General features: G+C 39.5%; 1 protein-coding gene across 3 annotated transcripts in view; it reads right to left on the bottom strand.

Moving 5' to 3' along the window:
* Nucleotides 1–27634, bottom strand: part of zmat4a (zinc finger, matrin-type 4a) — a 140523-nt gene that overhangs the window by 85460 nt on the left and 27429 nt on the right. For all 3 annotated transcript variants that reach the window (XM_056377267.1, XM_056377266.1, XM_056377265.1), the window contains one exon: nucleotides 3268–3357. In XM_056377267.1, coding sequence (XP_056233242.1) covers nucleotides 3268–3357 — 90 coding nt within the window. The remainder of the gene's footprint in view (nucleotides 1–3267; nucleotides 3358–27634) is intronic.

Below are 27634 nucleotides of genomic sequence, written 5' to 3'. Positions count from 1 at the left end.
GTATAAAGGTAGATGTCCAAGTCTTTTTTGATCATAAAGCAGGTCTAGGTTCTATATTAATACTGTGAAAGTATCAAAGCACTCAGTCCACAGAGAGATGCACACAGCCTGTATTCAGAAACTGAGCCTTAAAACCAGCCGTCAGGACTTCTGGAACTTTGTGATGTCACAACAATGCGCTCACTGTTCTCAGCCAGGCCCCAAGCCCCGCCCACCTGGACCCACCATCCAATGTTGCAGGATTTGGTTTCTCTGAGTGTTTACCTGAAATCTGCCTTATTTTTATTCAATCACTCCGATCACAGTCAGCCAATCAGAAGAGAGGCTCAGAGCCTCCTCTCTTCTTATTGGCTCACAGACCTGTCATTACTAGAGCTCCAGAGAGAAGCCTGAGAGAGGAGATGTAAAACTACATTGAGATGGTTTTTGGTTCTTAAAACCACAAATATATCTTCTTATGGATCAACACTTCAAATGAAACACAGGAAAAGCTTAAAATATGGACTTTTAATACATCAGTAATAATAATCTAATAATATATATAACATAACACTATGAAAGAGACCATTTCATTTTAATAGTAGATTTTTGAGTGATTAATACTCTAACTAGCCTTCATGTTTACAGTGTTGCATAACTGCTTTTACTTGAGGGTATCAGGGACTATTATATTTGCATTTATAGCTTCCTGGTGTTGGTAGTGGTCATAAACTCCACAGGGTTCCTTTAAACCTGCATTAATATTCCTTTCTCACAGACATGTTTTGACTTGTCACAGTAGTAAAAGCACAGGTGAACACTTGAATAGAACAGAGCTATTATTAATGTTATTAGCAACACTTGTGCTTTTCCTACTATTACAAGTCAAAGTGCATGCTGTGAAAAGGCTTTTGAATTTTCAGCCACTTCAGGGAAGAGTAACAAATTGCAAAGACAACACTGACATATTGCAAATGTGCTAACAACTATTGATTTGTGCAGCTTTAAAAGTACAGAATCTGCAAATTTCTACCTGACTCGCAGTTTCAGTAGCTTTTCCAACCTGAAATAGCTCTGGAGAAAACAATGAAAACTTTTCTTTTTTCTTTTCTTTTTAGTGTTTTAGTGTTGATTTTAGTTGAATATGTAAGAAGATTATGAATACAAAATAAAGGAACAGTAATAATGCCACTGTCTGTAGTCAGCTGTCAAAAGCCAATATTAGCCAAACCCCAACTGAAATGTGATAAAAATCCCTGAATAAAGTGACAGCAAGTAATGATTTCTCTGTCATTGACACAAACAGGATAATCAGAGCAAACTCAAACACTGTGGTTACATATGCTCCAGATTTGAATAATCGTTTGTTTACTCATATATATATATATATACACACACATACATATATATATCCAGTAAAGATTATTATTATTAGAATAATATCATTCTTATAAAAGCCCAGATAGTGCCAGATTAAAGCAGAGTATGACTCTGTGTGTCAAACGGTCAAACAGTATGTTGTACCTGTGTTGTCTGACAAGGAGGTAATGAAACGCACAGAGGAGAGTGAAAGAATGATGAGCTGTGACGTCCCTGTTCCTACACCCGAGTCTCATCACTCATCACTCCGGTCCCACGTGGTTTCAGTGGGAGTGATTAAAGCATCAGCAGAATGCTGACAGGAGATAGAATACGAGTCTCCTGTGTCTCAAAGATCGCAAAAAAATCGCATCAAAGAAACAGTCAGAGAAAGACCTTTTGTAGGGGAAATCTGAGGAGGGGAAACAAGAGATAAAGACATGAGAGGGGAGAGAAGGGAGGGAAAATGAGGGTGAGGAGGGAGGAGAGAAATGATAACAATGGAAATGGGTGAGGAGGACAACGCAGAGTTAGAAGAAGGGAAGGAAAGTGGAGGAACGGCAGTGAAAGACAAGTAGAGGAATGGAAAGAAAAAAAGAAGTGGAGGAAAAGAGAAAGTGGAGGAAAAGATAGGAATGGAGAGAAAAGCAAATACAAGGAAAACGTTGCAAAGTAGAAAAACAGATGAAAGGAATACAAAGGAAACAATGGGAAAGGGTAGAATAGGACAGTAGAAGAACGAATAGAAGAGGGAAGCAAGAGAAAAGGGAATAAGGGAACAAACTGATGAGCACAGGCATGGAACAGAAGAAACATAGGGGAGATAAAGACGAGAGGCAAAGAGGTGGAGATGGGTTAGATAGGAAAGTAGTAACAAGTAAAGTAGAGGAGAGGAGATGAAATGAAAGGATAGGAAAGTAGAAAGCAGGAAAGGCAAGTTTCTGACAGGAAAGGAAAAGTCATGAAAGAAGAGGATAGGAAGAAAAGGAAAATAAGAGGCACGAGTAAAGGGATGGAGGAAACAGATCTGCAGAGGTGTGTGACGGGGAAACAGGGAAGAGATAAGAACAAAAAGAGACAGAGGCAGGGACGAGAGCGACGGGTTGGCGGGAAAATGTACAGTGAAACAGAAACAGAATAGCAGGGCTGGATGATGAGCTGAGGCAGCGAGAGACAGCAATAGAGTCCCTGATGTGTTCTTATCTGCTTCAGAAACCCAGATTTCCAGACTGATAGCTGGAAAAACCCCAGTAATCACAGAGAAGACCTCGGCCCCTTCACTCCAATCTCCCCACTACAGCCTCTCCTCCATCAACCTGAACTCCACCTGAAAGGAGTTTAGATTGAAAATGCCCAGTTCACTGTGACACCGACATAAAGTCTCTACATGTTCAATGAAATCTCAACACCGTGATGCTTATCTGGGTAAGTGGGACGCAGAAACCATGTTTTTGTCTCTCCCTGGTGCAGACGAAGAGGAACAGAAGTTGCTTCAAGCTGTAAAAGGCTTCAATAACCAAAATACACACATCACCACCCAAACACTTATCGAACAGGGAATGACAGGCCGCATAATTGTGTCTGTCAAAGATGTCATGTACTTTCAATTGACATGACAGGGAGGACCGGGAGGGCTGGATAACTCACAATGTGTCTTTGTGTTTGATGAAAGGTTGGCATCCCCTGGCATCCAACCACAGCGTCGTCACTGTCGCATTGTTCATTGGTCTAGAAACACTGCTGTTTATCTGTCAGCCACTCTGACACAGAGCGGGAGTGTGGGGGGGTCACGTTGGGAAAAGCAGGAAAATCCATTAACAATAAAGGTTTGTGTGGACTGATGTGCGCATGTTTGTCTGTGATTACTGAGAGCGTGGAGAGACATGCAGCAGGACGGACAGTACGGTGTAGAATTCAAACAGGACTCACATTGTCTGTTCTGAGCTTCTTGGCGGGGCAGCCTCCATCCACAGGATGTAGCATGTAATACAGTCGCACTTTATTGGCGTGTTTCCGACTCTGGAGGAGAGAAGGGGCAGAAAAATATTAGTAAAGCAAAAAGCTGGTTGATGTTTTGATGAGGTCTTCTCAGGTGCTGCCCCTTATAGAAAAACCACATGAATTTCCCATCTTTTACCACATGTGGATACACGTGTTTCCTACATTTGATCACACGTGTCACAGTACCACATCGTTTAGCATGTGGAACCATGTTTAGCACATGTGGAAAACATGTTACTACATGTTGTAACATGTGACAAATACTGCAGATTTTCACCATAACATATTCAACAAGTGCAGTTATGCGATTACTGACAAACACGGAAAACAAACAAACAACAAACTATATAGATGGGTTTCACATGTATTCCCAAAGATATCACATGGCTTAATATATGGGCTTCACACACTACAAATCAAAAATGTTCAAAAACCATGTTTCCCACATGCCAGCACATTTGATTTTAACATGTTTTCACATGTTAAATTTCACATGTGATCATGTGATTTTGCACATGTGAACTTCATGTGGTTTTTCTGTAAGGGGCAGGCCCTCAACTTCTTTATTTTACCTTGAATTAATTTATTTAAAAGATGCTATAATGATAACAATAATAAGTACAATATCACAATTATATATGAAAAATCGCTTGAAACATAAAATACAATAATATAATTATGTATTATTTAAAAAAGAAAAAAAAGAAAAACTGAAATATAAAACACAACAATATAATTATATTGTTGGGCGATAATATCGTATATTGTGATATTTGGGCTGGACTGTACACAATTTTGGATATTGCCCAAGCTGAGACTCAGTGTTATACATATACTGACAGGTTTGAAACTGGATTAGACTCAGACTAGACCTGGACTCAGGAGGCCTGAAAGTAGTGTCCCATTTTCACCCACTTCTATTATCATGTTTGTGTGCTTTCACTCTGATTTCTGTGAAATGAAGAAAAAAGTGATATCAGAGGACTCATGAAACACCACACAAATAAGGGAAATCTGAACCAGAAAAAGGTGCTATAATGTATACTGCATACATTTATGTGTCAGTAATCATTTGCCATGTCTTCCTTCACATCCCCAGATATCACACATGTGGTAACTTAAACAACAAGGTTTACCTGCCTTTACGCAGGGATCCAAAGAGAGCAAATTTAATATGAAGTAAATTTGCCCTTCTTCGCAGGCTCCACAAACACTGAGCCATGATGAACTGTCAAGCCTCTGTTTGTTTAATTGTCTGTGCACTGCAGTTACTTTGTTTCACTTTACAATTAATGTCAGTATTTTTAATGAATGATTGCACAAGTGAAGCATCAGGTGTGATCCTCAGTGTCTTGATGATCAAAATTAAATATATTACACTTTTCTGAACAAAGTCAGAGTGGTTTAAAACACAATGTAAACAACGATTGTTAAAGCGTCTATAATATTATAATATCTATAATATTTTTAATAATAATGCATCAATGACAATATGAAAACAATATGTATATGTATATGAGATGTATACATAATACCTGGTGAACATAGTGGAGAATTTAGCAGCTAAACAGCCAGATATTTCCCTCAAAATCAGAGCTAAAAGAATGTTGGATTAAAAGTCATCATAACACACAAACACAACTCTAGGTGAATGATAATGTTTTCTGCAACTGCTGGACGTCTAAGCAACTGTTTTTTATTTCAACTCAAAAGGTGATGATATGTCGTTGTTGTGTTTACACTTTGTTTCATATGGGCAACATCAACTGCTCTTCTAATTAATCCCAACAACCGGGGAACTACATCACTCTCTGTTTACGACACATTTCCCCACAAATATTCCCACCCGAAAGAGGGTTTTTTAAGCCAGTGTTTTTTTTTGTCATGATTAATATTTTTGTTAGATACCAGACACTGGACAATGACAGGAAATGAAGAGAGAGACGGATGAGGAATGACATGCAACAAAGCTCCTAAATTGGACATGAGCTGGGGATGTTCATGGTCAGTGCCTTAAACCCTAAGCCTCCAGGGCGCCATTGAACAGAAAATGCAAAATCCAATTTTCAGTCCATAATCGTCCTAGAATACAATAATTACATTTGAAAGGAGTTAAAGTAATATGTCTGTAATCTGTGTTGGATTTAAGTCTCCCAATATTTAAAAAGCAATGTTCGGTTGCAGCATCATGTTATTTTAAACACAGAGGGATGACTCAATCAGTCTCTCACAGATTGGAACAGAGAATTACAAGGATAGAGATTTCTAATACATAACATATACTGCATGTCCCTGTATCAAGAGTGATGTTGCCATATGTCCTCCCCTATAAGGGGATTTATTATTATCACATATATACTGATATATAAGTTTATAACATATACGAAATACCCACAGTAAAATTTGTATGTGTACATACATTAAAAATATTTATCTACTGAATTTTTATATAAAATGTTTTGACCATATATGTTAACAATATATAATTAATTTATATATGTTTAAATTAATTGAAACAACATACATATAAAAAGTCTATATGCATATATGTCTCTTATTCATTTCTCAATCATTATAAATATGTCTGTCTTTGAGGCGCCCCAGTGGCCCACCTGGTAGAGTGTGTACCACCGAGGCTCAGTCCTACCCGCAGTGGCCACGGGTTCAAATCCGATTCACGGCCCTTTGCTGCATGTCATCCCCCCTTCTCTCTCTCTCTCTCCCTGACTTTCTTGTCACTCTCTCACTGCGGCTGTCACTAAAAAGGTCAAAAATGTACTACACGTTGGTCTTTGCATTCTGGAAAAGTGGTCTAAGATTTTTTGGAACCCACTAATATCAACATATATTTACAGACTTTGGGACGGATATATGTAAGTACAATATAGGTCAACCAATAAACTGATTTGAAGAATTGGAAATTGTTTTGGAGGAGATAAGTGGTGTCGGATCAGCCCTAGATAAATCATGACATAGTGGTTTGGTCAGCAAATTAGGTTTGCAAAATAAGCACTAGAGTATATGAGTAAGTTATTATACTTTAAATACTTTGCCAAAATCCCTTAAACAGAGAATTACCTAAAATAAACAAAACATCCATCCATCTTTTCCAACTCCTCACAGAGTTACCAAGTCATCTCATGAGACGGAGCTATTTTTGGCATTTGCAAATAGGACATATTCATACTACCCTCACTGGAAGGTGGAAGGTGACAACCTAGACAACCTATTCATGTTCCAACCATTCACCATTCAAAACTGCCCTCATAGTCTAACCTCACTATTTAAATACCAAGACTGGAATACAAATGTCAGCCTAGTCGAAGAATTCGTACAACAGAGACCTTAAACTACCCGCTGAACCACCCCACTGCTGCACGGAATAAACACTCTGGGTAATCACTGTCATGTATTAATAATATTGTGATGAAAAATTGCCACTTTAAGTGCTTTGCTTTCACAATTCAGGTAACTCCCTGTTAAAATATGCTTTTAGAGCAAAAGGCCGAACGATATTGAACCAGGCTGAATTATTGTGTCGAGTTACATCAATCTGAGTCACGCATTGTTTACAAAAAGACTCCACCTGAACATGGCACTTTGCTTTTCCTTCCCTTCCCCATACACACGCCTGAGTCAGGGATCTGTCTTCGATCTGTGCTGGGTAGAAGTCCCATCAAAAATAACAGAGCACTGTCAAATGAAGTGCACGCTGCCGCTCCCTGACACTGGATCGAATTGATAATTAGTTCACTGAGGCTGAAGCATGACTCTTCTTGGACCCCCTCGGATCCGATTGCACAGCCAGGGGTTAGGCAGGGGAAAGACAGACTTTGGAAGGACAGATTAGATTATCTGAAACTGCTTCTGCTTCATGAGGAGAAGCTTCAGATGTCACAGATGTCTGCATCAGAGGTGATACGGCAGGAGGAGTGAAAACCTCCTGTGATGCTGTCACTGCATCGTCAAGGAAAACCACAGAAGAGTTATAGTTACACGATAGCGTCTAGCGAGGCATGGTGAAGAGGGGACAGGTGCCCGTCGTATTGCTCCATCAGGCGTGACAGACAAACTCGTCCTGTCCAGTCAGGGGGTGAGGGCGAGGCTGCAGGAATCTATTTGTCTTGCCTGTCTGGCTTCCTGGCAGAGATAAAGCAACCTCATCTCCGTCGCTTCTTTGAGGAAAAATTGATCAATCTTGGAAAGCATGAAGGACACATGGCAGCTCACTCATCACACTTTTCATTAAAACCTGCCCTGCTTTCATCACCTCCTTTGTGAATAAGCGCAGTATTTACAGTAAGAAAACGAAAATTGATAATGACACTTGTAGCTCAAATGAACAAGAACAAAGCACATTCTGCCACTGTGTAAAAACCTGTCTTGTTACTTATGTATTTTGGGAATGTGAAGTGGTTTTATTCATGTAGTATTATCCACTGTAGCAGCAGCAGCAGCAGAGATGATTCAAACTCAGAGAGAACAAAGACAGAAAATTTGAGCATTTAAAATTCAAATTTTCTCTCCAACTTACCACTAAATAATCAGAGTAAAATAATTCACAGGACTGCTTTTCCTACGATGGCAGAATCAGCTTTGTACTGTTCCAACTGTGTGTTCATGTGTCTCAAAATATAAATTTTAGATTTATTTTGCAATCAAGGATAATGAATATGGGGAAAATGTTATTCCACATTTGTCCTTCATGGAGCACAGGAACAAGACAATCAACCAGAGTTTGACAACAATTTCCTGTGAGGTCACTGCTGATAGCTACCACATCAAAAAGTCATCATTTTACAGTTGGCTGGGCATTGATTCACCTCACTGAAATATATTTTTTTTCCTTTTTCTTTTTTTGGTAAGCTGCAATCAATTGCACTTCTGGTGCGCGTTATTTGTTATGTCCCCCCAAAGTGATTTTTTTACACACTGAGGTTACATCTCTTCTTTGCAGCAGAGAGATGTTTCTGCAGTGCAAACACTTCCAACTCCAAACTGGATACAGAGGCTCCACTTCACCCACTCACAGGAGACATTTCAGCTAATGGGCTATTGTGCACACTGGCCTTTACAGTTGCCCATTTGAAAACCTATGTATTTGCTCATTATTCTAATTGTAATTGTAAATATGTGATATTTTTTCATTTATTTGCATAACTTCCTATTTACCAAGTTGGGCCAGCTGCATATACAATTACAACTGCTTCTGCAGTCTGCTTAGCATCAAAGCAGTGTACATCAGAAGACAGACTGGTGCTGTAGGTCTTCTGAGCACTAACTGCTGCATTTTAAAGGAGGTAAGATTTTGGTTGTAAGACTTCTCTTCCCCCCCAAAGAACAGGAAACAAGAGGAAACAGCTGGTCTGGCTGTGTCCAAAGGAAACAAAACCCACCAACCAGCACCTCTAAATCTCATTAATTAACATATCATAACATATTCGTTTAACTAGTGAAAGAACACGACACACTGCAGGAGGTAGATATGAAACGGTTACCTGTTTCAGGCTATATCATGGTAGAAATGCCAGGCGGTTAGTATTACCGTTTAAATGATCACTATAACCGCGGCTGATTGACATGGTTAATTACTGTGGTTAATTTGGCTCACGTTCACATACTGCATCAACCAGCAACAGTCTCCCAGCCGCATGGGCGGCAAGCAATGTGGGTTTGTTATGTGTCAATCAAAACATGGTGGAAAGCAGTGACAACTCTGCTCCAGAAATTTTTTAGCCTTCTAAACTTTTTTACACCAAAGTTAGTGGGTGTAAGCTGTTTTTCTTTTTTAAAAGTGAGGAAACCTGCTTAAAAAAAAAAAAAAAAAAAGGCAATTGACTCCGTTTACACTGCTAGACGAGTTTGCCTTTCTGTCCAGAGCAATGTCACGTGACCGCAGTGCACACACAGATGCGGGAGAGAAACAGTGAGCTGTAGCCGCTGAGCCTCTGTGTGAGACGCTTTGATCAGTGATTATGTGTTTTTGAAAAGGGCTGCAGCTCACCATTTCATCCTCGAGCACAGTGTAGCCGCGGTGCTTCTGGTGTAACATCATGCTGGACAGATGACAGGAGTGTCTACTGTGTCAGCAGGAAAAATAAATAAATCTGTTATTCCCTTGTTTACACAGTGGACATGAAGCAGGCAAACCGAGTACTGATACTGGTCCCTTATGACATAGATGTGTTGGACATGTTATTATTTTGCTGTTTATTACTTTTTGAACATTTTCAGCACATTTTACCAATACCGTGGTAATACTGATAACCACGATAATTTTGATCACTATAATCATGATACTAAATTTCTATACAGTTTCATGTATAGCAGGAGGTTATGTGTATTTCTTGGCTAGGAGCAGTAACTTCCTTGCTCTTGGTCAAGACATAGTCCTGCACATAACCCTGCGAACCACTCATTTTCAGTTTAAGGTAACAGGAATAAGATGGTACTCGGTGGGCTGTAGTGTCCCTCTTTTGCTTTGTGCTCAATGCTATGATATATTAACTGACTGAAAAAACAAAATGTCAAACTATTCCCATAAGTGAAATATTTTACATCTCTAACTTGTTAACCATTTACAATGTTCCATTGTTCCAGTTTTTTTGTGGGATGAGGTCGGCTCAAAGAGTCAGGAAGCTCCCAGAACGAACGAGCGCTCTTGAACGAAGATGCTGTAGATGTAGTCCGCACAGAACAGCTAGGCCACCTCTGTTAGAGCAGATGTAATAGCTCCTTAGAGGCAGTGTCAAGTATTTTCTGCAACAACTATTTCTAAATTTGTTATGGAAAACAAGTTTGACTAGCTTGTTCCATAACTGGTTCATTTGAAAATTTGATGAAAGTGTGCATTCGGAAAGCTGATGTCATTCATGTGGGAGTTTTTTTATCTTGGCTCTATTTTCTGTCAGCGGGTCCCCTGTCGCCTCCTCCCACTGTACTCTACCAAATGTTAAATCTGCACTGCATCTTTCAAACCAGCAAAACAAGCAGAAAACATATCGAGATATAACTGAGCTCTGTGTGGATGCTAAAAGTATCTTGCGTTTGTGAGGTCAGCTTCTGTTAGATGTGGTGAAAATCATCACACTACTGATCACAAAAGAGACAAAAATCCCGGTGAGTTGTATTAATCAGGGTGAATGTGAAGACAGAAAATGGATATCATAAAAAGTGGTAGATTTTTGTCCACGAAAGTGTAGTCCTTCATAGCCATCGTAGACCACGAAGACCGAACCAAAATGAGACGGCATGGTTTACGAAAGATTTTAGCTTTGGGTCATCATCTGTGCCCGCCCTAAAAGTTGTGTCGCAAAGTGTGGCTCCTGTCACCTAGCAATCTTGACAACCAGTAACTTTTTTTTCTCAAAAACTTGAGGTTTTAAGGCCATTGGTTTTAACAGTTGTACTATTAGCTGTTTAACTGAGATTAAACCCAAAACGTACATTTAGAAGTGTAATCCTCAGGCTCTCTGTCAATGTTTGCTTTCATTATCTGCGCGCAATGAATCTTGGGATAGATTGGCCCATGAAGGATCAATGTGGCCGAGAAAAGAAGAATCTGTTGGATCCTTCATTTTTCAGCCACATTTGAAGAAGCCTTCAAAATGTCTAGTCGTGCTGCTGTGATGAAATCGGTCTTCAAATGCAGCCTCTGAAGAATGTGGCCCCTGAACTTGAACACAGCTACAGTGTAGCACTAATGTTTGCAGTGGCAGTCGGTCTACCACTTTCACCCAGACTGAAATATCTCAACAAACTGGATGGGGTGGCTTTAGAGTTTGTACATCTATTAATGGTCTGCAGAGGAGTTTACTTATTGACTTTGGAGATTCCCTGACTTTTCCTCTAGTGCCACCATGAACTTGACTTGTGATTTGTGGGACTGGGAGAACTTTCTCCTACCCTCTACTTTGATTGTGTTTGTTTATCTGATGTACTATACGGACTTGAGTGTCTGCAGGTAGCTATTCATGCCAAACGGAATCTAATGAACCGGAGGAAAGGAAGAATTCATTCATACACTACGTGATGTTTGGAAAATGGCATGGACAATTGTAAGGTATATGATTTGGAGTAAATGGGCCAAAACAAGCAGAATATTATAAAGAACTCAGAAGAACACAAGAGACTGAAGAAACCAGCAGGAAACACTGTGCAGGTAGATCAGTGAGAAGATCCATGCACTTCTGAGAAGCTGACTGATGGAAGATACACTCAAGTGACTGATGGTAGCCTGCAGGTCATTATACTGTATATTTTCCTACATACTAGCGATTTACTCTTGTACAGGTACGTTTGAGCCAGTCTGAAGATCCTTGATAAGAAGAAGGGAACCCCTACTGAGATTGTAACTGAACTATATTAGAACAGCTCCTCTGCAGAACATGCTTGTATGAGAGGGAAGCTAAGTGCACGCTTGACATAATCAGGGCCGAAGAAAAATCCATAATGCATTACCACTACATCAGTGAGCTGATCAGCACTTCTGTAGGCTCAGGCGTTCCACTCGCCACAGCCAGGGTGGGGGAGTACAAGGGACAAATACTAGACCAAATAAGACGGTAACACAACTGCCAATTATAAGCTAGCCTTGTTTCTAATTGGAAATAATAAAAAGTGACCCTTCTCATATACAGAACTGATATTCAGGAATATAAATGATATGTGGGGGAGGATGTGATGTAGTAGAAAATGTATGAGCGCTCTTCCATCTAAACAGCTGCCCAACAAGTCCTCAAAGCTGAACGAGCACATAGGTCATTGATATGATACACCCCATAGGAGCCTCTCCTAAAATAGCACAATAGTGTACTGGACCTTTGTTGTCATGGTTACAATAATAAACACACTGTTAAGCTTATGAAATGATCATGGTTTGAGGCTGAGGCACAAAACCTATGTAGTTAAGTTTAGGAAAAGATCATAGTTTGGGTTACAATAAGTTTGTCTTTACGGTTAGAGGGTTAAGGGTCAGAGTCTGGGTTATCGTCATGGTGACAATAATAAACATAATTAGGTTTGTGGAATAGTCGTGGCTAAAAGAAACAATGCTGCCTATCAGTTTCTCTGCATACTACATGACCTAACCAAGCAGTAACATCCCGGGCTGAAAAATGAAGCCAACACTGAAGTACCAAAAACTGCAGCTCCTTCAGTGACCACTCGAAGCTGGCTCCAAAAGTGAGTCAATCCCCATAGACTTCCAGATTAAAACACCCAACTTTACAGCAGAAATAAACATGTTTACCATCTGGCACAAAAAACGGTTTTGGTCTCCACGGCTAATTTCCTCCTTCATGACAACTGTACATGGGGTGAATTTTTATGTGACTCACTTTTATATAACTAACGCCTCGGCTCCACATATGCCCTCCTCTTTGCTCATTTTTTGATTAGCCAGGAGTTAGGCACTGCCAAGATAACAACAGCGGAGCAGCTCACTCTGACCAGCTGCTGGCTTAAAATGCTCTTGAGCCAAGAACTTAATCCACACTGCTCCATCGTGGCTACCAGCTGCAGGCTGTGGTTGTACTGGGCAGCTCCCTAGTGTGAATATCTGTATTTGAATGTGAAGCCGGGCAGCAGCAGAAATAATTGTGTCATGTAATGAAAATAACAACTTTCCCTGAAGGAAACACTGGACACGATTGTTTTGAAATTCCAAACGTTTCATTATGTGCACTTCGAAACACCATACAATGTTTTAAATCTGCTATTTAAAATTCCTTTTTTATGCAAAGTAGCACTGCTAGAGACTGAGCTTTTCAGGCATACGTTTTGGGTAGGATTAATTTTCTCTGATGCTACATAAATGGATTATTGAGTGTTGTATAGTCATGTGAATTTGTAATTTTTTTTCAACCAAACGTACTGTGTGTAAACATTGCTATTCTGCTCATTCTTCTTTGTGTCTGCTTGTGTTTGAAAGTTTGGTTGAGCTGCTTTTCTCTCAGGAAACACTCTGAGGTCCATCTCATATGTTGACACCTACAACTGTGGTTGCATCAAGTATGAAAAGCAGACCAGTGGCCGAGAATAAAGTCGCACTGCGTCAGAAGAGCCCGCACTGCCTTTCCAGAATAAAGTCAAAATGTCGAGAATAAACTTGACATTTCGAGATTAATGTCGACCTTTTGAGACGATATCAAACAGCGCGTATGGCTGCCTCTACGAGATGCCTTGTATCAACTGATGAAATTTTACTTCAGAATCGGCTTTAGCAACACAGAACTTCTTTCTCTTTTGGCTCATAAACACAGCGTAGTTGTCAGCATTAGGACTTTGAAGAAATTGTGCTGAAAAATGTGTCTGTTCAGAAGTAAAACCACACAAGCTTGGGAGGTGGCCGCATTCGTGCAAACTGAAGAAGCGGGAAATGGACAAATATTGTCGGTTAAATCTCTCTCGTAGTGCATAATGAAAAAAAAAAAAAAAAAAAAAAAAAATCTTCCTCCTCTCATATTTTTTCTCATTGATGGTCTTAATACCCCTTCGTAGTTGTGGCATATTTTACCTTTATCAAAAAACTCTTAGCACATGGACATATTATTGCAATTTTGAAAAATGTTTTGATTAATTGCTCAGCCCTAAAGAACGTTATTGTTAACTGTGACAAAAAACAGGGTGTGTAGCTATGTACTGGCACTACCCGACAAACATACTGAGCTGCTTCACATAGTGGAGCCGCTAGCTCAGCTACAACACAGGTACCCACACTGTTACTCTATCAAAGGGCCATAAATAAGCTTCCAGTGACTGTCACCACACTCCTTGTCTGACAGTGGACAGAGAGGCCTGACAGTGAATTATCATGTCTGGTTAGCTCTGACTGGTCAGACAGTCACCCCAGTGCCACCTGACCCCCCCACATCACACATTACATAGCAACGAGGCCACACCTCCTACAGTCGTCGCTCCCTCACTTCTGCTTTTGCATTTTTTAAAAGTGCTGTCAGAGAGGGTTCGAGCTGAATTTGAGGGTATACTTACCCTTTAAAAAAATAACCACTCACCAGACTGTTGATACAAATGAAAGAAATAGTAAATCTGTTCAGAAATGTGGGAGGACCATGGATGAGTCCACCCTGGGATATAGCATTAAATCCAGTTATTTAATGTTATTAATTACAGTGTTTGATAACAGGTCACAGAAGCCTCGTGCAGAACAAGGAAACAGCCAGGAGATTAATTTAACATTACCTTCTCTGGTCAGTGACTTTAATTCCACCCATCCTCATGTGGGTAATTTTTCACCACCTCAGTGAAAATAACAGCTGCAGTTACTGTTTTTCAGCAAACTCGCTGGTCTTCCTGTTCTTTAAATCCATCCGTAGTGACGTCCTTATGTTTTAAAATAGATCTCTTGAGTTTTGGTTTTTTTCCCCCCATGGGAAGAGCTGCTTCTTTTTCTACTGCATTTTATTAGCTCAGAGTGAAATTTAACTTTTGTGAATAAATTGAGCATATTTGTGCTAATCATGTAGACAGAAACATGTTATTACCATAGATTTGGGAACCAATGTGACAACTGAAAAAACAAAGCAATGAGAAGATGTGTAGCTGTCAAATGTGTTGCTGTAACATCAGCTATAGGCAGGTACTGGTATTTTTTTTGTCTAGTCCTGCAGAATGTCCATGTCTATTACAGAGCACATCCTGTAAGCTCCCAATGGTTAAAATCCAGTCTTGAACAAAGATGCTGATTGGTTGATAAACCACATGGGATAAAAAAAAAAAAGACAAATTGTGGCACCAGATGCTCATTTCTGTTCTTGATGCCTCACATCTGCCAAGTCAGGCCATTAACACGCTGGTATCATGCAATCTGATCTTGACCAGGGCTGAAACTAACGATTATTTTTATTATCAATTACTCTGCAGATTATTTTCTCGATAAATCAATTAATCGCTTTAAGAAATGGCAGAAAACAGTGAAAAAAGTTCTCGTATAATGTATCACAGCTCAAAGTGTATATACATGACAAACAAAGCATCAAACCCTTATAATGGAGAAGCTGGAATCCGCATATGTTGACAGCTTTGCTTAAAAAATTTGTTAAATAATAATTAGTCAATTATTAAAAAAGTTGGAGATTCATTTTCTGCGATCAACTAATTAATGAATTGACTAATCGTTGTAGCTCTCATCTCAACATCAGTGAAGCCTTTGCATCAAACATCAGGAAACCAGACTCCTACGATGCTGAAAACAAGTTGATTCGTGTTAAAAACAGGCAAAATAGGTTTTTCAGTTTCTCAGTTGTCTTAAGAAAATAAGATTTTCAGACATAAAACACCTGATAACTGGCCTGTTTTGTCAACAAGTTGTCCTTCCTCTGCCTTGAGCGACTAGGCCAGCACCATTATTAGTACCATCTCCACTCGTCACAGCACTCTAAGTGCCTCAGGTTGACGCCTTACACAATGGATGCTCCTCGCTGCCTCCCTGATAATTTGTGGAGCTTTTTGCCCAAACACAGCCCTGAGTGTTTTGTGACTTGCACTATACCAGTGGCTGACTGCTGCAGCCTCAGTGAGCTCTCTAATTATAGAAAGTCAGACAAAAACAGTTGTGACAGAGGTCGGGTAAAGTCTGAGACACTCAGGACCCGGGCTGAGCTGTCTTACTTAGCTGTCCCTGGATGATTTAAGCAGAGGGTTTCTGTGCTTACCAGTTAGCCCAGGGCTCTTCGCTGTTACTGACTGTTGTCGTAACCCCTCCAGTCTATAACAAAGCTCTTCACTGCATGGAACCCTGGGAAAAAGCATCGCAGTCCACACACAAACAGGCATTATCTCATGAATCATCACTCGTTTGCATCAGAACAGCAGTCTCGTGGGGTTTTGTGGGGGAATTACAGTGTGTTTACTCAGACAGACCTCCAAGGATTTGATACTTCCCGCGGAGAACGTAACAAAGTTTTGTAGAAGCAGAGTAAATAGGTTCAACTGTTGCCGAACATAATGAGCCTGCAGCACGTTTACCTGGCAAAAGGCATCACGAGCCCATGATTGATTTCCATTAATTGGCTGTTTTTGAATACAGCTGTGAAGATAAGCAGTCTATACAGTGCAGGTCTCCAGTGAGCACTGAGAATAATGGTTAATGAGGAGAGGCTTAAATTACCACATGTACTCCATTCACCCAACCAGTCCAACCGAAATCACAATTGCATATCACAATATCTGCTTAAATAATCCCAATGAGATGGAGATTTTGGTTCAAATTAAAACATTTCTACAACTATTAGATACAAGACATTCCCATCAGTATCTAGCTGTCAATTGCTAATTAGCAAATGCTAAGATGCTAAACCAACTTGTCCATAGTAAACATTATACCTGCTAAAAGCCAACATGCTAGCATTGTCAAAAGAAGCATGTTGAGAGCATTTAGCTGAGGTACAGAGCTGTTAGCACGGCCAGACACTTTGGACACGATTATCCTGAAATAAGGCGCAGAGAGAAATGCAAGCGAAATCTCCAAGAAAAAACACAAATGGGTGTGATCACAGGTAGTGGCGCAAACCAGGTAAACAATTCGTTGTTAGTGGGAGGAGTCCAGAATGAGTAGGTGGAGTCAGAGCCTAGCTTCAGTAATGACCAATCACATGAACTTCCTCTCATTCCCTTTAAAAGTGGCAACAGAGGGAAAGAGACTGAGGTCTCAGAGAGAAAACGTCCATCTCAATGAATGACCTTAAGTAAAAAAATAAAATACTCAAAAATGTATTACATTACAAATAGCTAACTTAAAACTAGCTAACTTTTGCAGTGCTGCAGTTTAATACATAGCTTCACTTTTAACTTTAACTTCAGTGCTTTTAAAATGTGAAGCAGCCAAAGAGTCTCTGACACAAGAACTAATGTAAAAATACACAAACAGGCAGATTACGAACAACAGGAAATATATTAACAGAATTAAAGAAAGTAGAATTCAGTTGAATGTTAACTGAGCCAAGGGAACAGGGACGGGCTACAACACAGAGAAAATTCACATCTTGGTTTGGAGGTTTTTCAGCACGTTTTTGTCAGTAAGTCAGTTTTAAATGCTCAGAGGGAGGAACTGGAACTGAACCATAAAGAAATTCAGCATGTTATCTTTCACTGCTATAGTGTGAAGACACCTAATGCAGTTGTGATGCAAAACTTATTATACAACTCTTTAAAAACGCAAAAGACTTTTAAAGTAATTCTGGAGATTCAAGGGAGATTTTCTTTTTATTGTTTTGTTTTCTATTCTGCAGCATGAAAACTATTTACTGTGTGTGGAACACTTTGGCCTTATTTTGCTTCTCATTGCAACCACATGATGTTGATGATGATGATGATGCCGAAAGATGATGTCGATTAGGATGACAAGGATGATGAAAGAGTGTAAATTGACCAAAAACTGTATTTGACAGTAATGTTTCAATCCTTATCAAGCCGTCCCCCTGCATGTAATTTATGACAAATGTACAACATTATTTGTTTAATAGATTTACTATTGACACTGACTGATAACTCAGGGCATGCTCTGCTTGCATTTCCTTACACATCAGAACTTGCCAATATCACAGCTCTGATGCTATTTCTGTTTTCAGCCTCCATAAGCACCTTTGAAATTCATCCTGCTCTCATTATGTCTGTTCTGTTCCATCACTTTGTTTCTCCCCCTGTTTCATGAGATTTATTCATATTTGTTAACTACACAAGCAGACTAAATGGAAAGAATTAAGGTCATTAAAAATAGAATCACTGACAACTAATTTCACTTGTGACATGAAGGCCAAGTGCAGATAAGTAATTGTGATTTTTAAGTTTTGGAAAAAACAAGATGTGGACTCAGTGGCTGGAGCTGCAGCATAGCAGTGAAGTATTCCCAGTGTTTTGTACTCACAGGGTGCTTTGTCAAAGTCATCCTGATGTGATTATCAGTAAGACCCCTCAGATGGTCTCTGAGAGGTGCTTTAGAAGGAATTAATCTGATAGCATGCAGCTTCACTGTGACAGCACTGAACATATCATTATGCAATAGTTGAGCAGCGCCAACACTGAGACTGAGCCAACATAATAGAAATATAAAACACTATCCACAGTACACACAGTGTACTCTAGGGCTGTGCTGATGGACGATGATATCGGTGATCGACAATAGATCAATTGCTGATGCCTTTGCAAAAGTCGATAGACGATATTTGACCTGTTTCCATAATAATGTAGTAATTTATTATTATTTGTAGTATTAAATTAATATTAAATTGTATTTGCCCTGCCACTGTTTCAGGTATATAGCCACATATGACCATGCTTGCAACAGACACAGACACACAGACACACACACACAGACACACACACACACAGACACACACAGACACACACAGACACACACAGACACACACAGACACACACACACACACACACACACACACACACACACACTCCGATCAGCTGACTGTAATGAAGCTCCACTTGTTGTGTGTAGGTGCTGCGCTGTGGTTTACGAACAGAGGAGATCTACAAACAGACAGGACATGTCATTTAGATCAGTTTCTCAGTCAATGAGAGAGACACGTTATTTGTGAAGACATTTTTTGTTTTAACAAAGCCATAAAATGTATTTTTCATCTTACTGTCACCACTCAAGTTATCCATGTGGATACTCAGTGGTCTAAGACCAAAGAAGCCACACCACAGTACAGAATCACTCTGTTACAAGGAAACGTTCTGTATACAAATTTCAATACAGTAACAGTACATGTATTATGTATTACTTTAATATTATAGCTAGATTTACCTATACATACTGTTGGGTAGCTCAATCCATCTATCTGATTATAATTCATTCATTCATTCATTATATTTTGTGTTGATAAACAGAATCTGGAAAGTAATTTCCATGAAATGGAAATACTCGGGTAAAATACAGTTCTTGAGTAACTCTACAGTCCACTATTTCCAGTACTGGAAATAATAACTGGAGTGTATTTAAGTTTAAGTTCAAATATTGGAGTTTGTAGAGTTTAGGAGAATTATTGGCTTCTAATTGATGCTGTGAGAAGCTAAAGAAACTAAACTCAGAAGGATAATGTACAACTATTTGCTTAATCCCTATAGTGCTCATCCATCACCATGGACATTACAGGTCAAGCAGTGTTCCGTCGATGGTTTACAAAAATATGTAACATCATCTTCCAATAACATAAAAGCTGGATAGAAAGGGCCATTGTTCTGTTATGATTATAATAAAATTATATTAAATTAATATAATATGTATTTTATGTTCTGTTTGTACTTCATGTGTATTCAATGGTCCTGAGTCAAAAAAACAAAGAAAACATCTTGCATCAACTCAGTATCCAGCATATTTTAACAGATAAACAAGACTTTTTTTGGAGGGGGCATTTTCATGGTTAAAACTGTGTAATGGTGTCAAACCCACAGACAATTATTGCCTGACTCTGCAGTTCTCCCCAGCTTTACAGAGCATTTTAGGGTCTTTCAGCTCAGTTTTATTGCCTGCAGGTTAACTGTTGTAGTTCACATGATTATTGACCTAATTTTAGACTCTGCAGGAAGTTTTTTTCAGCTCTGAAAACCAACTATACCAACTAAACACCACCTGCAGCATCAATAATGGTCTTCAAATGAAGGTGACTGTTGCTCTCTGAGTGCTGGATGTTTTAATAGGCAACTGTCTGTTAGCCGTTCTCATGTGGCCAAAATAAATCGTGTTGTTTGAAGTTGTATTTAAAAAATACACCTGTTTCATGAGACATTATTCACCATATTGATGAATCAACGCTGACAGGCACAAACAGTCATACCGCATTTACAAGTTATCATATTTATTTTGACACCCACCAAAATAGCTCTACCTCAGCTTAAAACAGATGTTCTCTTCTTGTTTATTATTTCTCAGTTTAAAAATCTGATGAAAGGCAGCTGGGAGTGTGTACTGACTGCACGGTGTAGCTACCGTAGAGGTGGATTCCTGTGAACTCAAATACACAGGAGAAATGACTAATGACCAAGAGTCAGATTTTCTTAACCTGTGATAAACACTGCTGAAATACAAAGTGTCTCCTGAACAGCAGTGAGCAAGACATGGACACATCAGCTTTAGATCTGAGTGTGTTGTGAGAGAGCCTCAAAGACAAGCCCGAGTAAACAGGGAAGGAAACACCTTTCAGGATTTGTGCTGTATTAAAGTTAAAAATGGTTTTATAGCCAGCTTTAAAGGAACATGGTATTTGCAGGGAGGACACTGTACCACATCACTCTTCACACTGAATCCTGAATTTATGAGAGGCCTGTTTACATGAAATGAAAATGATGGAGGACTAATGGAAGTGGCTGAGTGTTGGAGCATCAGTGCTCCTGCTGAGCTCCAGCTGGAATCGACCTATCCATCAGCACAACCTGCACTCTTCGTACCGGTACCCATGGGCTCTAATATGTTGCCCCAACACCTCTTATTTCAAATCATTTTCCCTGTCATCTTACATTTGTCACACTAATGTCACACCAAAGTATCCAAGCCTCACTTCAGCTGGTTCAAACCAACATAAGCAATTGCAATCAGTGCATAAATCAAAGCAGGCATTCAATTTGTTTCTCAGGACAAGGACCAACTTAATTCTTCACTGTTGATCGCGGTGCACATTGGAGGCTGGATTGGCTTTTTCGTACATGAGCCAAATCTTCTTGGCAGCAGGCGCAGGATTGTTGAGCAGATCACTAGACAATGCGGGGAGAAAACCCTGAGACAGCTGACAGAACGCTGTCACGAAAGTAGGCCATGCAGTCAATCCTCAAACTCCCACTAAAAACACGGTATCGACCACGAACAAAATCCTGTGAGATCAAAGACAAAAGGCCCCGTCGGCTTTATGCAACATCCCACATTAGAAAGCAAAAAAATGCGGCTGTTTCACTGGCTTCCAGAGGAATGACATCATATGGATGTTTATGTTGCCTCAGTTGTACTTTTACCTGACAGACAATGTCAACTGCAGAGCTACAGAAACAGAGCAATGGATGATACACACGTCTGCTTCTTCCTTTCTATCCATGACCATGCCAACCTGCTGTAAAGAAAGAGTTTGGGATATTTCAAGGAAACAGTGCATAAGCAGAAACAGCTGTAAAGAGTAAATATATTATGATTCTGGGGGCGATTTGAGCACAATGTCTTCCTGCAAAGCCTGAGGACTTTTCACTCCGCTGATTTTCTTTTTGACAGCTCCTAATATTATATCTCATTCCCATTCCCCAGAGCTTAGAAAGCTTTTGTTCTTCTCTCCATCAGTGGATTTCAGGATGATTTCTCACGAAAGTTGGACTGATGAAAACGGTGTGTGAACACTGCAATACAAAGTGGAGACTACTTCCCTCTTACACACTGTATGACAAAGGCCAGCCTTCGCAAACCACAATGGAAGCCCGTATGTTAATGACCAAGATGCTTCTCAAGAGGTAGGTAGTTATAATAAAGAACAATTTTCACTTTTACTCAAGTGCATTTCGGGAGTTCAGTCAGTTCTTTAAATTGTTAAATCCTCATACACTATTGCACTATTTTTATTCATTTGATCCATCCTTTTGACCTTGATCAGTCGAACCCCACCATGACTCAGTTTATGAGTAAGTAATTATATTCCTTTACCAACTGCTCAAGCAAAGGTAATTACTTAAACCACTTAAAACCTCCACATCCAGAAGTAATATATTCTGTATTCTTCATATATTTAACATACTGTGTAGACATAAAATGATGAGGTTATGAGGGAGTCAGCATCATGGATTTGGTTTCTCTGCGTTTACCTGAAATCTGCTTCATTTTTATTCAATCACTCAGGAATCAGTCAGCCAATCAGAAGAGAGGCTCAGGGCCTGCTCTCCCTGAGTGGCTCATTGACCTGTTTTTTACTACAGCTCCAGAGAGAAGCCTGAGAGAGGAGATATTAAACTACATTAAGATGGATTACGGTACTTAAAACCATAAATATATCTTCTTATGGAACACTTAAAAATATAACACCAGAAAAGTGTAAAATATGGGACCTTTAATATGTGATATACTTGGACTTTTTGTAGGTTCAGTAAACTGTATGCAGCTTTTATTCTAAAGGGTGATGGGGTCAGGGACCTTTGTGGTTGGGGAACTTAAAGAAAGTATTTTCTCTAGAGATTTTAAAAAGAGTCTTGCAAACCTCCAAAATACCTCAATCAAAGCCTGTAAAATATGTTAATGACTACAATTTTCTCACTAAATGCTTTCGGTGCGCTACATCCTCTGTATTTATGCACAGTAGCCGTAATGCACTAAATTATCATAGCATGCAACAAAACAATTTTACCATGCCACCAAAGGCGAGATTCTCAATGTTGAAAATCCAGCTTGTTGTTTTGAATTTGTGCCTTGTAGGGCTGGAAGCACATGTGGGGACTAAGCGGAGGGGGGATTTATATTGAAATTAAAATCCTGCCTGGGATTATGAGCTGAGTCATGCCAAAACTGTAAAAGAATTCAATCTGAGTGTGAGTGGAATCTGCATCTCACGCTCTTTTAATTTGACATGCTTCATCGGCTAATCGCCTTCCTGTCACAAAGATTCCGGGCTGTTTCAAACTCGTTTTATCTTTCCAAGAGCCGAAAGGAACGTTTCACCTATCTCTCTCTCTCCGCTCACCATAGCCGTTTTTAAAGGGCGGACTAACGACTGATCTCTCAGGACTATTTCTATTAATAACCCCTCCTTCGCTCCACTGTTTCCCAGTGAGACAGGCTCATAATTAAACAGTGTAAACGCTGCTGCATTAGAGTGAACTAAATAAAAAGGGCTAAGCATTCTCAGCGGTGCAGTTTTTGCTTACACAAGAAGCTTTGGAGTTTTTCTTTGTGCCAACATGTTTGGAAGCATTTTAATTACCATCTTCGTGTGTGTTATTTGCACATTGCATGGAGACAGGTTCCTGAGGATGTCACATTTGTCATTTACTGTTTTCATTTAAAGAGAAGGACTGTTACAAAGAAGCAAAGTAGCTTTACTTTTGATTATGTTTTCCATTCTGCACTGATCAGCTCATTGGAACAGCACTTTTCAGCCTCTTCAATTATCAGCAGGCAACATGATGATTCAGTCTTATTTCACCACTGTAGATGACTTTCTGTCAGCACTAGAAATGGCTAATATTTCCATCCCATTAACTCCCAAGCCTATGAAAATGACAGGAGATGATCGATGGGTGCGGCATGGGCATCACTCTCGCAGACGCATACAAGAGTATCTACAAAACTCTCTGACCGACTATTAGGAGACCACACTGGGCTAATGATGCATGACAAGTAATTAAGAAGGGATCATGGAAATTAGTTTCTTTCTTTATCTGACAAACACGTTAAATTTATGACTGACTGCAGCCGGGACCCAGCAGGACTGCACACAAACCGCTGGTGCTGCAACTTTGGCCTTCAGGAAAAGGCAGTCTCCTGTGTAAGTATACATTTATTAAAAAGGACTTCAAAGCACTGACGTATATATGTATGTATGTATGCTGGTGCATATATGCTTACTTTTTCAAGGTGGCAGTTGTGGTGGGTTTACAAATGAGCTGTATGTTTGCTGACTGCAGGTGAAAAGTAATGGGGAAAAAATTCAAAGGTTCATGTTTAGAGGTTCCATCCATCCATTATCTATACCGCTTATCCTTATAGGGTTGCGGCGGGGTTGGAGCCAATCCCATCTGACATTGGGCAAGGGCAGGTTACATCGTGGACAGGTCGCTAGTGCATTACAGGGCAGACATACAGAGACAAACAACCAGTCATGCACACATTTACACCTATGGGCACTTTTAGAGTTGCCAATTAACCTATTATGCATGTTTTTGGACTGTGGGAGGAAAGTGGAGCATATGGAGAGAACCCACACAGGCACAGGGAGAACATGCAAACTCCCCACAGAAAGGCCCCAGGCCCGGGATTTGAACCCAGAACCTTCTCGCTGTGAGGCGACAGTGCTAACCACTGTAACACTGTGCCGTCAATGTTTAGAGCTTTCCTTATTTAATTCCTGAAAAAAATCCACTTTGTATCTGTTTAGAGATAAAATCTGAACCAGAAAGCAACTACTAGTACTCCTACTGGGCCACTGTGCTTCACTAATCCTCTCCTCCAAAAATCAATATTTGTAAAGGTCAAACAGAGCTGGCATGGAAAATGCAGATTAGCTCGTCAATAGCTGACACACTCTCCTACACCCAGAGGCTACGATGTGGTGATGAGCAGATGAAACCACGAGAGTGGAGGGAGGAGTAGAAGCTCAGGGTTTATAAAATGTTACACTGAAGACCTTCTGGGGTCACCCAGAGATACATAAAGAACTGACTCAACTCATAGATATCCACTCTCTTAAACTGTACATGCAAAATGTGAGGATATTTCTATGTGTCACATTTGTTCTCATACAGATGGTGACAAAGGAAAAAACAATCAAGTGTCTAAGCCGGGTGACTAGAACAGCTTCAGTGCTCCTTGGCAATGATTCTCAGTGTCTCTGAACTCTACTCAAGGATGAACACCATTCTTCCTGAAGATATTCTCTCATTTGGTGTTTTCATGATGGTGGTGGAGAGCGCTGCCTGACACTTCAATCCAAAATCTTCCATAGGTGTTCAACTGTGTGAAGGCATCATTTTCATACTCATCCAACCATTCAGTGACCCCTCATGCCACATGGATGGGGGCATTGTCATCCTTTGACAATGAGTTGACAAATGAGTTGTTTCTCCACATATTTTTTACATTTTCCCTTTGCTTTGTCACCCATCTGTTTTTATCTATCTGTTAGTGACAGGGTATCTCAACTTGTTCTTTCTGTCTGGTGCTCACACGCAAATCCAGTTGTTTTATTAAGAATTCTTACAGCTTATCTCCAGTTAATTACACCTTTGGCGTCACCAAAATATCTCGACTACTGGATGGATTATCATGACGTTTTGTTCAGATGTTAATCATCAGCTCAAAATTTCAGTTTGTCCAACAGCCAAACGAATTTGTGTTTTGTGCTAATTAGCAAATGTTAGCAGGCTGATACGCTAAACTAACAGTGTACCTGCTTAACATCAGCATGTAAGTACAGTCACTGTGAGAATTTTAGCATGCTGACTTTATTTTAGCTACAGTAAGTATGGTTGGTCAAAAATGTTGAAATATGTGTTATAATGTTATTTTCCATCTGTATTTTCTCTTGCAAATGGGTTTGACTAACCTAGGGGTGTGTTTGTAACCTGTGTGATCACCTGACTGCTCATGACTCTTGCCCTGTCATACTTTTTTATGTCACATTTCCAGATCTAGTTAATGTAATTAGTATATTGTTATCATGACCTATATACCCAATGGCCAAAACTAAAATAAAATGCAAGCTGTTTATCCAATGATCATCACCCTTCAATGTATATTGATTTCATTTTTATATTGCTTTATTTTAAGCTTTCCAGCATTATAAATTATAAAATCTGATCATTACCTGTTTTCACTCGCTTTAGTAGGCAAGCATGCGTGAAACAGCAACAGGAAGATAATAATATGAGGAAGGATAACACCCTTGCAAAAAAGTGGCTTTTTCCAAATGTGTTAATTACATTAACTAGTTTTCAGAGGCATATCTTCGTGGAAGCAGAAATCTCTTTGAAACCACCTTTAATGAGCTGAGCTGAGCTGAGCTCTGATACACTGTAGCAATGCAGGAGCAGAAGGATAATGACAAAAAGGGAGTTTGGGAAACATTTTATTTGGAGCTTTGATATCTCCAGCACTTTTAAATCATAAATTTGATGCATGTCTCATCAATGAACAACATATGTGCATAATTTCATGATGACTGAGAAATAATGCAATCACAGGCATTTATATATCTGTGCAAAGGCTGTGTATGTATATTCCTTTTTTTGTGCTTTTACAACAGCAATAGCCACCATGAATGAAGAAGGCGAATGTGTCTGAGCCAGAGTGTACATTAGTATGAGCAGGGATAACCAATGCTTGGAAACATTAGACTAAGATTAGCTAATGTTACCCGCAGCTCCTTCCAGCAGTTTTCATTTTATCAACAAAAACTGTGACAAAACTAAATAAAAAAAATCTTTTTAAAATGAAAACTGTAATGCAAGTTTTGCAGAATCAACTAAGAATGCAAAGTCCTATTCATTGGTCCACTTGCTTCTGTACAATCACAAATTATACATTCCTGATTAGTATCAGTAATCAAGTATTTTAGAATATTATAGATATTTCATTTCATTATGTGAAATGCTTAATAAAATTAATGTTTCAGATATAAATGTAAGTCACTGTTATCGTAGTTAAAATATTGTCATTCCTGCCCGTCTGTAACGTTAATAGACAGTGTTAATTTAACAGGATAACACAATGTGTCTGAAATGTGTTATTTTTCTCTTAAAGTCCCAGATTGAAGCTGAGAAAAGTTGACAGAAAATAAACAGGGCTGTAGCTGAATATATTTGCATGTGATATATATATATATATATATATATATATACACACGCACACACACATACGCACACACACCTACCTTACAGTAAGGTTACTGTTTTTTGTCTTTTTTGCACAACCTCAGACAACCTAAAAATAGTGTTGTCATTGATGTTATTGTCTCTATTGTTCTTATCTTTATTTACATTTTTTTTATGCATCTTAATTCTTTGTCATTTTTTCTCCCCGTGGTATTGAAAATGGTATCGAGTATTGAGTATCTTCCTGGGTATCGGTAACAAGTTTGAAATCCTAGTATCGTAACAACCCTACTCCCAATATCATAAATGTCATGGTCACAAATGAATACATTTTAAAAATCTCTGCCATTTCTATTTTCACTCTCACCACAGCTCCTTCTTCGCCATTTCAATTTACCCTTTCGCCAGCTTACACTCCAGTGAACTGCGTCTTCATCTCCACACACATCTTCAACTCAACTACTAATACTATTACTGTCTGTATCTGCATGTGTTAATATCTCCAGTGTGGATTTATTACCCATAGTTTTTCACTTAGGATGAAAGAATGAATATGACGGACATTACCAGACGGCAACCACATGATTTGACCCTGAATGACACAGCAGTCTGACAGCAAGTGTCTGCAACGTACAAGTGTTAGAAACTGGGGGAAAACTGGGATGGGACAGTCATGCAGGCATCCTTGAGGGCAGATGATATATAGCCAAGTGCAGTTATTAGGCCCTGTGGTCTCCTCCACGCATATAAAGCTTCATTCATATTCAAC

Source organism: Seriola aureovittata, chromosome 5 (assembly GCF_021018895.1).
Source record: "Seriola aureovittata isolate HTS-2021-v1 ecotype China chromosome 5, ASM2101889v1, whole genome shotgun sequence".
Classification (NCBI taxonomy): Eukaryota; Metazoa; Chordata; class Actinopteri; order Carangiformes; family Carangidae; genus Seriola; species Seriola aureovittata.
The sequence above is the reverse complement of the archived record's forward strand: the minus strand, read 5'-3'. Positions and strand labels throughout refer to the sequence as shown.